Raw genomic sequence first — 13,674 nt, forward strand, 5'->3', positions numbered from 1 at the left:
AGGTAAAATTAGCTGTGTTTGTGTTTGTCGTCTTCTTACTGGTACTAGTCTGTTATCTCAAGAAGTCAAAACTGAACAGAAAACAGTAAAAAATGGAGAAAATGAAAAAGAAAAACTAAAACGAAGCTGATTTGATCTGCAATTCATTGTGGTTTTTTAGTTTCCCTTTTTTTTTTCTTCTTCTTCAGTTAACTAAATTATTTCACTTATATTTTTAGTTTTAGTTAACTATGCTGATTTATCTCACATTAAAATATTTATTAACTGCTGTTTTTTTTTTAAATTTTGGGTGGTGGGGGGGGGGGGGGGGGGGGGGGCTTTAAATACATCCAGGCCTCTTTTAGCACCAGCTCTCCTGCGTCAAGTCACAAGGTCCAGACGTCTCTGCTCCACTTCCCTGTGTGGGCCAGCCAGGGCGTGTGCTTTACTTTACCTCCCCCTTTCTGCCCCTTTCTGCCCCTTTCTTCTGTTCCGCCACCCAACTCTCTTTTACTTCTCCCTCCTGCGCCGTCCTGTGCTTCTCTCCTCTTCTCCTCTTTCATCCCCTCGGTCCTTCTCCATTACGGTGGATTCATGCTTAGCTCTCGCCCTCACCGGTCGCCATGCAGAACAACCACAATAAGGAACATCTCTATAAAATCCTTGTGATAGGAGACCTCGGTGTCGGTAAGACCAGCATCATCAAGCGGTATGTGCATCACAACTTTAGCCCCAACTACAGAGCCACCATCGGGGTCGACTTCGCCCTCAAAGTGCTCAACTGGGACCAGGAGACGGTGCGCCTTCAGCTGTGGGACATTGCAGGTACGGTGCGTCACTTTTTACGCACGGCTGGTGTGGAAATGAAAATGACAGGAGAGGGGGAAAACAAACAAACAAACAAACAGAGAGAGAGAGTTGTGTAAAATGTTAAAATGTAAAATGACGCACACACAGAGGATGATTTGTGTCACCTGCTTTTTCTTTCAATTAAACTTTACGCATGGTTTCTAGAGTAGAGCCACAACTCATTTCACTTTTTTGGTGAGTTTTAAAGTAGTGAAACATTTTATTTGACACCCTTAGTTTAAATCTTTGAAATTAATTAAGCAGGAGAAAATGTGTTTTTTTTTTCTCCCCAGATTAAGCTGAAAATGGAAAATGCTCTGCTCTGCTAATAAAGAAATGCAGCCACTCTAATGATAAGTTATAGCTGAAGGCTGCATTTGGAAATTCATTAATGCCAGTGGCGATTTATCATGGCGGGCAAAATTATGTTGACAATTATTTTCTGTTTTTTTCTTTAAATGAGTTTCACAGTCACATTATGAGGGGCCTGCTCCTATACACATAAATAATAATCAAAAAATTTGGGCCCAGCCAAATGGAAACTTTAGAGTTTTTCCTTCAGTGAGTGCAATAAGTTATAGTTTGCGTGGCTTAAAAATGAAGAGATTTATAATTACAATTTAAAAAACAACAACTTTAAAATACTTTTACAGTCTGCTGTGTTTCTGTAAACACAACGTTTGAGTTTAGGGATGAAAACGAGCTCGTGACCATGTCGTCACACTTGATATTTCACTTTGTGTGTGTGTGTGCGTGTGTATGTGTGCGTGTGAAAGGTTGATGTTTAGGGTTATATCGGGTTAATTTTCCTCATGTGTACCAGCTGACTTGTTGGCATAACTCACTTCTAATCACTTGGCTTCGCATTTCTGCAATTACATGTTTCTCTTTATTTACACACGAATCTGGAGGAGTCATGAAACAGAGAAAGGGCCACAGGTGCTACAGTAAAGTCACTGCTTGTACAAAAAGAGTTCTGCATATAGCCTCCATGCATATATGTTGTTTTGTTATAATTGTTTATTTTTAAATCAATACCATACCTCTGACCTTTGACCTCTCCTAAACACAAATGCAGTTACAGTAGGCTACAGTTGTGATATCTAAGCTTTCTATGATATTTAAAGGGTTAAGATTAAATTCATGTCACAATTTAGACTTAATAATTAGCCTTAATTTCCATTTAGAGTGACATCACATGACTATTTGACACCTCATGACGTCACAGAAAGCCGTCATGACACCAGTCAGCCATTATGATTATTATTTCTGGTCAGTCAGGCTGAAAACAGAAAGGTTTTAATCTAGTTTAGAGCCAAATGAAATGTTCTGGCCTATCACAGAATATACACACTACACAGTTTTAATTATACAGTATCATGGTTATGATTTAATAACCAATAAATCATAATTTAACTTACTTTTCTTTATCTAAGTAACTTAATCACATATTCACTCATTCATTCATACATTCCACAGACATTTATCATATTATACGCATTACATGTAGTGAAAATGAGCTTTTCTTGCCCCTAGTGGCCACTCCTAGGTACTGCAGAACGGTATATCGCTGTTCACATCTATATTATTTGTACATTTTGTATTTTGAATACATTTAAAGGGATCCAGATGTTACTCAGTCACTCAGATTCGGTCCGTTCGGTAAGTTAATAGAGAATATCTTTCCCTGTCTGCTATGAAAATGAGTCATTCTTATATCTCAGTTGGTATTTAATGCTTCGATAGTCTTCGGTGAACACAGAACTCAGAAATAATAAAAAGGCTTTTGACTGGGATGCTGTTGGGTGGGTGGGTGGGGGTGGGGTGGGGTGGAGACAACAAACCTAAAGGCTACAGCAGTCTCATCTCACATGAGTGTCGGCTGAGGTTCAGAAGAATCCTCTGACCTGCTGCTCTCGCCCCTCCTGTGCGCCCTCTCCAGTGAGCGCAAGCAGTCATGTGTCTCAAACTCATGTGAGTGAGATTTGAGGCCCGAGTACTTGTATACAGAAAGCTTTTTATTGTGGGTCTGAGGATGAGTGGATATCCCTCTGAGAAAAACTGCATGTGCTCCCTGCAGGCTGCAAAAGTTACGATAGCCTTTAGACTTGAACACTGAATTGTTAATATTGTTTTAACTCATAGATATGGTATTGATTTCAGTATGTTTTAACGCCTCTTTTAAAATAATGTTTCCATCTTGCATTTATAAGGCACATTAGTTATATCTTGCTCATGGGTTTGTTTGGGATTTGATGATGTGCTGAAGGTTTCTCATGCCACAGATGTAATAAATCACACACTGTTTCTGTACATTCTCCAAAGCAAACAACCTCAGCCGGTCTATTTCTGTGTGCTTGGGGTAGCAGGGCTAGCTGCATATGCTTATAGCAAAAAGATGAGTTAGGTTCAGGGCTTATTGGAAGAGCTTTTCATATATTTCAACCTTATTATTTCTCACAATATACATAAGTTGAGCTGTCAAAGTCTGTGGTTGCAGAAGAAGATGTTTGGTTTGAATTGTGATGGCTTAATACCCTTAATAGGTTTCATGTTGTCACTTGATTGTTTAATATTCTCTGAACCTTAGTCTGTGACACATTTCCCCTCTGAGACAATAGTTAGTTGAAACTTTGATAGAAAAATAATAATAACACAATTCATAGAAGAGTTCCAGACTTTTTAAGCCTCTTCTCTTCAACTCCAGTTAATTATTGCCACCTTACAGACGGTAACCTTAAATATTTTCTATGATAAACACAGTATGATTACCTCAGCTAACACAGAAAGCTATGAAGACTGTTTGCCACATACTATACTGTATTATACTGTATACTATACTATACTGTAGTACTATACTATACTGTACTATACTATACTATACTGTAGTACTATACTGTAGTACTATACTATACTGTAGTACTATACTGTATACTATACTATACTGTAGTACTGTACTGTACTGTACTATACTATACTATACTGTAGTACTATAGTGTACTATACTATACTATACTGTAGTACTATACTGTAGTACTATACTATACTGTAGTACTATACTATACTGTAGTACTGTACTGTACTGTACTATACTATACTATACTGTAGTACTATAGTGTACTATACTATACTGAACTATACTGTATACTATACTATACTGTAGTACTGTACTGTACTGTACTATACTATACTATACTGTAGTACTATACTGTATACTATACTGAACTATACTGTATACTATACTATATTGTCGTACTATACTGTACTATACTGTACTATACTGTAGTACTATACTGTATACTATACTATACTGTAGTACTGTACTGTACTGTACTATACTATACTATACTGTAGTACTATAGTGTACTATACTATACTGAACTATACTGTATACTATACTATACTGTAGTACTGTACTGTACTGTACTATACTATACTATACTGTAGTACTATAGTGTACTATACTATACTGTACTATACTGTCGTACTGTACTGTACTGTACTATACTATACTATACTGTAGTACTGTACTGTACTATACTGAACTATACTATACTGTCGTACTATACTGTACTATACTATACTATACTGTAGTACTATACTGTATACTATACTGAACTATACTGTATACTATACTATATTGTAGTACTATACTGTACTGTATACTATACTGTACTATACTGTACTATACTATACTGTAGTACTATACTGTATACTATACTATACTGTAGTACTGTACTGTACTGTACTATACTATACTATACTGTAGTACTATAGTGTACTATACTATACTGAACTATACTGTATACTATACTATACTGTAGTACTGTACTGTACTGTACTATACTATACTATACTGTCGTACTATACTGTACTATACTATACTATACTGTAGTACTATACTGTATACTATACTGAACTATACTGTATACTATACTATATTGTAGTACTATACTGTACTGTATACTATACTGTACTATACTGTACTATACTATATATAGTACAGTACAGTATAGTGCTACAGTATAGTCTAGTACTACAGTACTACAGTACTACAGTATACTGTAGTACTATACTGTACTGTACTATACTATACTATACTGTATACTGTACTATGCTGTACTATACTATACTATACTATACTAGACGTAGGCCTGCAGAATTCAGATGACATTTCCGCAGATTTGCCGCATATTTCTGCCGATTTTCCACCAATAAACGTGCTACTTGTGAAATTCAAAATGACCTTTTCCCACTTTTAATCCTGTGTCCCTATGTTGATTGCTTATTGATCCCTTATTATATTAATCATAATGTGCTTAGAGGCGTTTACAAAAGTTCCCCCAATCAAATGTGGCTTTGTGTGAATAGTAGCCGGCCACACTGGACGCTTAAAACGGCACGTCACTATCTGTGAGTCACAGTAGCAAACAGAGCAGTATGAACAACGACAGGAAGAGATATGTGTTTCCATTCCCAGAACAATGTAGCTGGGCTCTTATTCACTGAAAACCAGCTTTCTTATCCTAAATGAATATTGCCTATTGCTCTGCTCCACCCGACCTCAAAGCAGGTGAGAATGAAAATGTCCCTGCTTTATATTCCGAGCTCCTCTTTGCAGAAAGGTGTTGAGGAGGATCAGTTTAGGTTATATGATTAGGTGGCGGTGTTAAAATGTCTTGCCTGCAAACTGATTGTATTTTTACATCAGTATGGTTAGTATTCTGCAACTATACGGAGCTCTAGCTGAAGTCATGGATGGGAAAATCAGCATGAATATGACATTCCAACAGAGCTTATCGAATTAATTTTACCCTCAGGAATTTTTACAGACAGGCTGGCAGACACACACACACACACATACACACACACACACACCAAAGACACCTCTCTCCTTCACATTCTACATCTATCCGTGTCTGCATCTTATCGCTGTGTGAGCATTTTTAACAGCAAAATCATGCATGGTAATTGTGCGTGTGTGAGAGGAAGGAGGTGTGTGTTTGTCGGGAATGCGTGCATAAAAGCAAGTGTGACCGAATGAGTAACTTGGATGACTCATATTCAAGCATCTATATCAGAAAGTGTCACATCACCTGCTCTGCAAACAAGCATGTACAAGTTTTACCCAGACGGTGAGTTCTGGTCCTCTGAAAATGAGGTCAACGTGGAAGTAACTTAGAGCTGCATTCTATCAAAGGGCCACCAGGGGGCGACCGTCTCTATACAAGTCAATGGAGAATTCACCAACTTCTCACTTGATTTCTAACCTCAGTAAACGTTTTCAAAATGTGTTTATGGTCTCAATCGCTAGTTTAAAGCCTTCTTCAATGCAGTATGATGTTCATTTGGGACATTTTGGCCTCCCTGATTTTATATGTGACGATAAAGCAGGGTATGCATTAGGGCGTGGCTACGTCCTGATTGACAGGTTGATTGCCCAATGTCCTCGAGATCCAGCCCTTGCAACCATAGCAACCTCCCCCGCCCCGCCCATGGCTCCACCTCATGCCCATATAAGTAGAATCCGTGTTTTTATTTTTCCCAGCATGCACCTGAAATTTTCAAGATGGCGCTGCCTAGATTCGAAACTATTGGCGGAAGCAGCAGTCCACAAACCCATGGGTGACGTCTTTTATACAGTCTGTGGTTCAAAATCCTTAACATTTGTGTGTGTGTGTGTGTTTGTGTGTTTTCTGTCTTCTAGGTCAGGAGAGGTTTGGCAACATGACCCGTGTGTACTACCGCGAGGCCATGGGTGCCTTCATTGTGTTCGATGTCACAAGGCCCGCTTCGTTTGAGGCCATCACCAAATGGAAAGAGGACTTGGATTCCAAACTGAGTCTTGCCAACGGGAAACATGTAGCCACTGTGCTGTTGGCTAACAAATGTGACCAGGGTCGGGACGTACTGACCAATAACGGAATAAAGATGGAGCAGTTCTGCCAGGAGAACGGCTTCGTGGGATGGTTCGAGACGTCTGCTAAGGTGAGAGTGACAGACACACACACACACATACACACACACACACACACACACACACATACACACATACACACACAGCAGTAATACAAGCAGCAGGATGGTGCCATGAATACAAAACCATCCTTCAGTGGGAGCTCTGAGGTTCAAGCAGGCGTGTCCTTCCTGTTCAGATGTCCTCGAGAGCCGGCTGACTCCCCACCAGCTCGGCTGTATCAGACCCAGCACCCGATCACTCTGTGGAAGCAGTCACGACAGCGGCACATTTAAGGATGTGAAGAAATCTTTAAAAAGTGCTGAGTTTAACAGACTCCCAGTCTATTCATTATTTGCATATGAATGAAGCCTCAATCATTGAGCTCTGCTGCTTCTTCACGGAGCTCGGTCGCACAGCAGACATTCCTCCTCCTGTGTTATTCCAGGTCAACAGCGCTGGTATCAGGTGCTCTGCCATGCGGAGAGGATGTCCAGGAATGTGGATTTCATTCCACACCGTCTTCTACTTACCGGTACTTGTCTCAATGTAATGGTGATTAAAAAATAAACAGCCCTAGTCTGAACATCACTGAGCAATCCTCACACACATGACAAGAGTTTTATTCATGTGTGTTCTCATGCTTCCTGCCCGGATAGCTGCGGAGATATGTGACTGTCACTACTGATAATGAAATTATTTGAAGTGAAAGAAAAAATGAACGCACATAATTGAGCATTTAACTATTACATGTGCGAATTCAGCTATTACAAGCTTAGTTTAGTTTAGTTTAGTTTATTTGGATCCCCATTAGCTGTTACCCAGGCAACAGCTACTCTTCCTGGGGTCCATGTTAAAATAAATTACAATTACAATATAACATAACTCCTTTCCTTCCTTCCTTCCTTCCTTCCTTCCTTACTCCTTTTCTTCCTTCCTTCCTTCCTTCCTTCCTTACTCCTTTTCTTCCTTCCTTCCTTCCTTCCTTCCTTCCTTCCTTCCTCCCTCCCTCCTAAGTCCTTTCCTTCCTTCCTTCCTTCCTTCCTCCCTCCTTCCTTACTCCTTTCCTTCCTTCCTTCCTTCTTTCCTTCCTTCTCTCCTTGCTTTCCTCCTTCCTTACTTCCTTCCTTACTTCCTTTCTCTTTTCCTCCTTCCTCCTGTCCTTCCTATTTACCCACTTATTATTACAGTGGTAAGTTTATGTTTAACTTTCTCAGTCTGACACAAAGTATTTAATAGAGCAACAAAGGACACATGAGAAACAGAGGAAATATTTAACACAAACAAAACAAACCACAGTCAATGCACAGCGTATAATTCAAGATTCATTCATGCAGACAGAAATGAGAGAATGTAGTGAGGAGCTTCTGACTATGAAATGAGCTGCGGATTCACCCACCTACACACTAACACACTGACACACCAGCACAAGCCCTCAATATAGCAGCTAGTGGCCAACAGGAATCTCACAGCTGGATGGTGAGGCAAGAGAATAGACTGAGACGTGCATGTAGACACGCACACACACACACACACACACACACACACACACACATACACACACATACACACACACACGCACACACACACACACACACACACACACACACACACACACACACACACACACACACACACACACACACACACACACACACACACAAACCTTTTAATCTTGTGTTGTCCTCCCGGGTCAAATTGACTCCGTCTGTTTTGACTCCTCCCTTCCTCCCTTCCTTCCGTCTGTCTGTCCTTCCTTCCTCCCTTCCTTCCTTCCTTCCTTCCGTCTGTCCTTTCTCCCTTCCTTCCTTCCTTCCTTCCTTCCTTCCTTCCTTCCTTCCTTCCTTCCTTCCTCCCTCCTTTCCTTCCTTCCCTCCTTCCTTCTTCCTCCCTTCATTCCTCCTTTCCTTCCTCCATCCCTCTTTCTTCTCCTCCTTCTCTCTTTCTTTCCTCCCCTACCTTCCTCCCTTCCTTCTTTCCTCCCTCCCTCCTTCCTCTCTCTTTCCCCCCTTCCTTCCTCCCTCCTTCTCTTTCTGTCCTCCCCCTACCTTTCTCCCCACCCTGTTTCCCCCCTCCTTTCCTGCCTTCCTTCCTTCCTTCCTTCCTTCCTTCCTTCCTTCCTTCCTTCCTTCCTTCCTTCCTTCCTTCCTTCCTTCCTTCCTTCCTTCCTTCCTTCCTTCCTTCCTTCCTTCCTCACTCCCTCCTTTCCTTTTTCCTTATTCCCTTCCTTCCTTGACTCGAGGACAACAGGAGGGTTAAGCATCCATTTACAGCATGAAGACTTTTTTAAGTCTTTTATTTTATTAATTAATTTTATTAAATGTTTAGAAATCTTAACCTGTATCTGATCTCTATCAAACTACACAGACATTCATGCCAATACAGTACATGTATAAGTTTTTTTTCCCGTTTCATTTAAGTAAGTGCAGTAGTTTAATCCCAAGAAATGCTGCAAAAAAAAAAAATCTGGATCTACACCAAAAACTGCTTTATTATACCTTGGCTCAAAACCTAACTTTACATTAAATGTCATTTGAAACATCCATCAGCACAACAAAGAAAAAAGACCAACAAACAGGTGACGGAGGCTCTTATGATAGACAATAACGGCCGCTATGTAAAGAATGCTAATGAAGGCAAAGATGAATTGAGGATTTAAGCTGCTTGAAAAAAAAGAAATGTAAACCTTATATAAGATTGAGAGGCTTTACCTCAAAGCAACACAACCAGTCATGTGATATTTTCCAACAAACAGTGGGAGCTGGTGTGTGTGAGCTGGGGGGCAACAAGTCAATGTATGCCGAAGAGCTCAAATCCATACGGCTCTTTGTTCTGTGTTTGTTTCTCAGCGGTTATTATGCAGCTGGAATCATCACACATGTAGTATCAGTAAATATGAAAAGAGATACACCATGAATAATGTGCATACTGATGTAGTATACAGTCTGTAATACATCAGCTGGCTCACTGCCTGAATCACCTGCCAGAGGAATTATTACTTACTTTTATCTAGGGAAGGAAGTGAAGCTCTTTTTTTTAACCCTTCGTGTCGTCCTCCCGGGTCAAATTGACCCCACCTCTTTTGACTGTTCCTTCTTTCCTTCTTTCCTTCCTCCCTCCCTCCTAACTCCTTTCCTTCCCTCCTTCCCTCCTTCCTTCCTTCCTTCCTTCCATCCTCTTTCTTTAATTTTTCCTTCCTTCTTCCCCTCCTCCCCTCTGTCTTTGCTCCCTCCTCCTTCCATCCTTGCTTGCTTCCTTCCTCCCTCCTTACTCCTTTCCTTCACTCCTTCCTTCTTTCCTTCCTTCCTTCCTCCCTCCTTACTCCTTTCCTTCCTTCCTTCCTCCCTCCTTACTCCTTTCCTTCATTCCTTCCTTCCTTCCTCCCTCCTTACTCCTTTCCTTCCTTCCTTCCTTCCATCCTTCCTTCCTCCCTCCCTCCCTCCCTCCCTCCTAACTCCTTTCCTTCCCCCCTTCCTTCCCTCCTTCCTTCCTCTTTTCCTCCTTCCTCCTGTCCTTCCTCCTCTCCTTCCTTCTGTCTTTCCTTCTGTCCTTCCTCCTGTCCTTCCTCCTGTCCTTCCTTCTGTCCTTCCTCCTGTCCTTCCTTGACCCTGAGGACAACAGGAGGGTTAAAGACTATTTTTTGACATTTATGCCTTTATTAGTTAGCGGGCAGACAGGAAACATGGAGTGAGAGAGGTGCGTATGAAATGCAGAAAGGGCCCTGGCTGGAATTAAACCAGGCACGTTGTGGTTATTTGGCATTCACAGTAATTACTCAGCTGTCAGGGCACTCGGTGAAGTGAAGCATGCATGGCGGTGGTGAAGATGTTTAATTGTGTTTTATTTATATATTAAAATAAGTAAGAATAAGTATGATCACCACAGGGAGTCAGGCCGCTGCAGACGACACCACGTCACATCCTACTGAGCACACTTGTTACATCTGCTAGTTTCTACTGCTCCTGCATGACTTTTTACATATTAGGAAAGTGTGTGTGTGTGTGTGTGTGTGTGTGTGTGTGTGTCTTTTTCATCAATAATCACTGCTAGTCCTCTCCCCATGTGAACTTCACTTTAACACTCAGAGCCATTACTTTAGTTCTTTTCCAAGTCGCTCTAAATCCTTTTTTATGGGTGCTGTCTAATCTCTGGCAGCTGTTGAGAACGCTCTTGTTTTTCATTTTGATGGATATGGAAAGGTTTGTGAATTAGGCACAACCGTATTCTGAGGATTATCTGTTAGCTCTTTATGTTGACTGTAATAACGGCACAAATGTGTATCTCCTGGTGGCCAAGTGCCGTGTGATGCTTGGACGATTTGCAATGTTCTTGGATTGACTTTTGTTGCTGAATTACTCACCTCCCTGGCTCTGGTTTCCCATCCTGTATCTGTTCTGTGAATATTTAATAACGGCACAATTTCCACAAAGTAATCTCAAATAATGACCTCATAAAAACAGGGCAAATGACAGTTTGAGTGGTGGGAAAATATTGCATGTGATCCAGACTTGCAGCTTGTGCAGCACTTGAGATAAAAAAAGACACACTGACCTGCACTGATCCTGTTTATTTAAAACATTACACAGCTTTCATTTTCTCATTTTTAAAGTCACATCCCTGCTGCTCTCACTATCACAGAATATTGATACTTTCCCGTTAGACACAGGTGTAGATTATTAAAGAGTGATTTTAACCCTCCTGTTGTCCTCGAGTCAAGGAAGGAAGGGAGGAAAGAAGGAAAGGAGGGAGGAAAGAAGGAAGGGAGGGAGGAAGGAAAGAAGAAGGAAGGAAGGAAGGAAGGAAGGAAGGAAAGAAGGAAGGAATGAAGGTAGGAGGGAGGAAGGGAGAAAGGAAAAGAGGAAAGAAGGAAGGGAGGAAGGTAGTGGGAAGGAAAGAGAGAAGGAGGAGGGAAGGAAGGAAGGAAGGAAAGAAAGAAGCAAGGAAGAAAGGGGGATGGCAGAAGGGAGGAAAGAGAGAGGAAGGAAAGAATGAAGGGAGGAAGGTAGAGGGGAGGAAAGAAAGAGAGAAGGAGGAAGGAAGGAAGGCAGAAAGGAAAGAAGCAAGGAAGACAGGGGGATGGAGGAAGGAAGGAAGGGAGGAAAGAGAGAGGAAGTAAAGAAAGAGAGAAGGAGGAAAGGAAGGAAGGAAGGAAGGAAGGACGGAGGGAAGGAAGGAAAGAAGCAAAGAAGAAAGGGAGATGGAGGAAGGAAGGAAGGAAGGGATGAAAGAGAGAAGAAGGAAAGAAAGAGAGAAGGAGGGAGGAAGGAAAGAAGCAAGGAAGAAAGGGGGATGAAGGAAGGAAGGCAAGAAAGAGAGAAGGAGGGAGGGAGGAAGGACAGACGGACGGAAGGGAGGAAGGAAGGAAAGAAAGAAAGAAGGGGGGAAAGAAGGAGCAGTCAAAACAGACAGGGTCAATTTATCGCCTTCATAAAAATGTTTGCATTAACTAATGTAACCTTCTTTTTGTCCTCTCTTCTCTTCTCCTCTCCTCTACACCTTATCTTCCTTCCTCCCCCTCTCTGTTTTTTCTTCCTCTTTCCCTATTTTTTTTTTCCTCTCAGGAAAACATCAACATCGACGAAGCGGCAAACTGCTTGGTGAAACACATCATTGCCAGTGAGAATGATATGCTCCAATCCGAAGTCCCGGATACCATCAGCCCCCAATTAGAGAAGGACAAAGGCGGGACATGCTCCTCCTGCTTCAGATCCCAGTAACAGTTCCTGACACTTTGGACGTCCTTTTGTATCTCATTACACTCAAAGTCGAGTTTGTCTGTGAGCGAAAAAAAAAAAGAGGGAGAACTACTTTAGGTGAGGTGGAGGGAGAGTTAGTGGAGGGAGAGTTAGTGAAGGAAGGAGAGAGAGGGAGAGGGAGAGAGAGAGAGAGAGAGCGAGAGAGAGCTCAAGAAATGGTTGGATTGAAACAGAGATGGATGGATGCTGCATGTGCCTGTCAAAAGGCAAGGTCATCCTCTGGGCGACTTCAAGCCTTATAGCTCTGTCACTTCGGTAACCATGGCGACGCAGTTAATGAACACATGCACAGAAAGAGTGCAGCAAATCACAGTAAATCTTGCACCAAAGGTTTTCAGGAAGGTAATCTCTGTTTATTAACCGATGTAGATGTTGCCCACTCTTTTAATCTGTCTTATCTGAGTAGTAGTGTTTTATTTTACAGGTCCTTTAAGTCTATACTCCTCACCGTCAAATTTGAGTAAATTGCAGGTATTTAATGCAGCAAGCAAATGTGCTGATTATATATATGAGATTATTTAAGGTGCAGTGTGGAGAACTTAGTGGCATCCAGCAGAACAGACTTCATAGCTATGCTTTTTATTAGTGTATAACCACCTGAAAATTAAAAATCAGTGTGTGTTTGAATGAGCCCTTTATATCTAAAGAGGAAGTGGGTCGTGTTTGACTGCCATGGTGCTACGGTAGCCCAGAACAGACAAACCAGACACTGGATCTAGAGAGGGCCGTTGGTAGTTTTGCAGGAACCGTAGATTCTTCTGCACACTTGGAAAACCTCACTGCTACCAACAAACATGCTACTATGTAGTTTGACATGCACACTGAAACCAATATTTTAAGTGTAATTTATTCTAATTGAGTCTTATTTCTTTTATTTATTTATTTATTTTACAAATTATAAACTACATATAAACATAGGAACCCAGATATAATAAATATAATAAATTAAATTAAATTATTTGTACCTAATTGCACCACTTTCTTTGGAAAATAACCTTAAAAATGAAATATTCAACATCTGAATATATTTGGGAAATTTGTATCCAATCAAAGGACCTGTAAAATAAAGTGTTAACCGAAAAAAGAAAAATATTCTTCCAAAGCAGTTCTCCCTCGGCCAAAATAACGCCACAG

The 13,674-nt window shown here is 41.0% G+C and overlaps 1 protein-coding gene across 1 annotated transcript; it reads left to right on the top strand.

Annotated features, from left to right (window-relative positions):
- The first annotated feature begins 602 nt into the window (after nt 1-602).
- LOC128360995 (ras-related protein Rab-38-like) lies at nt 603-12,501 on the top strand. Its single transcript, XM_053321565.1, has 3 exons — nt 603-804; nt 6,536-6,816; nt 12,346-12,501. Exons 1-3 carry the CDS (start codon nt 603-605, stop codon nt 12,499-12,501), a joined length of 639 nt encoding a protein of 212 aa, XP_053177540.1.
- The last annotated feature ends 1,173 nt before the right edge of the window (nt 12,502-13,674 follow it).

This window comes from Scomber japonicus, chromosome 6, assembly GCF_027409825.1.
Source record: "Scomber japonicus isolate fScoJap1 chromosome 6, fScoJap1.pri, whole genome shotgun sequence".
Lineage (NCBI taxonomy): Eukaryota > Metazoa > Chordata > Actinopteri > Scombriformes > Scombridae > Scomber > Scomber japonicus.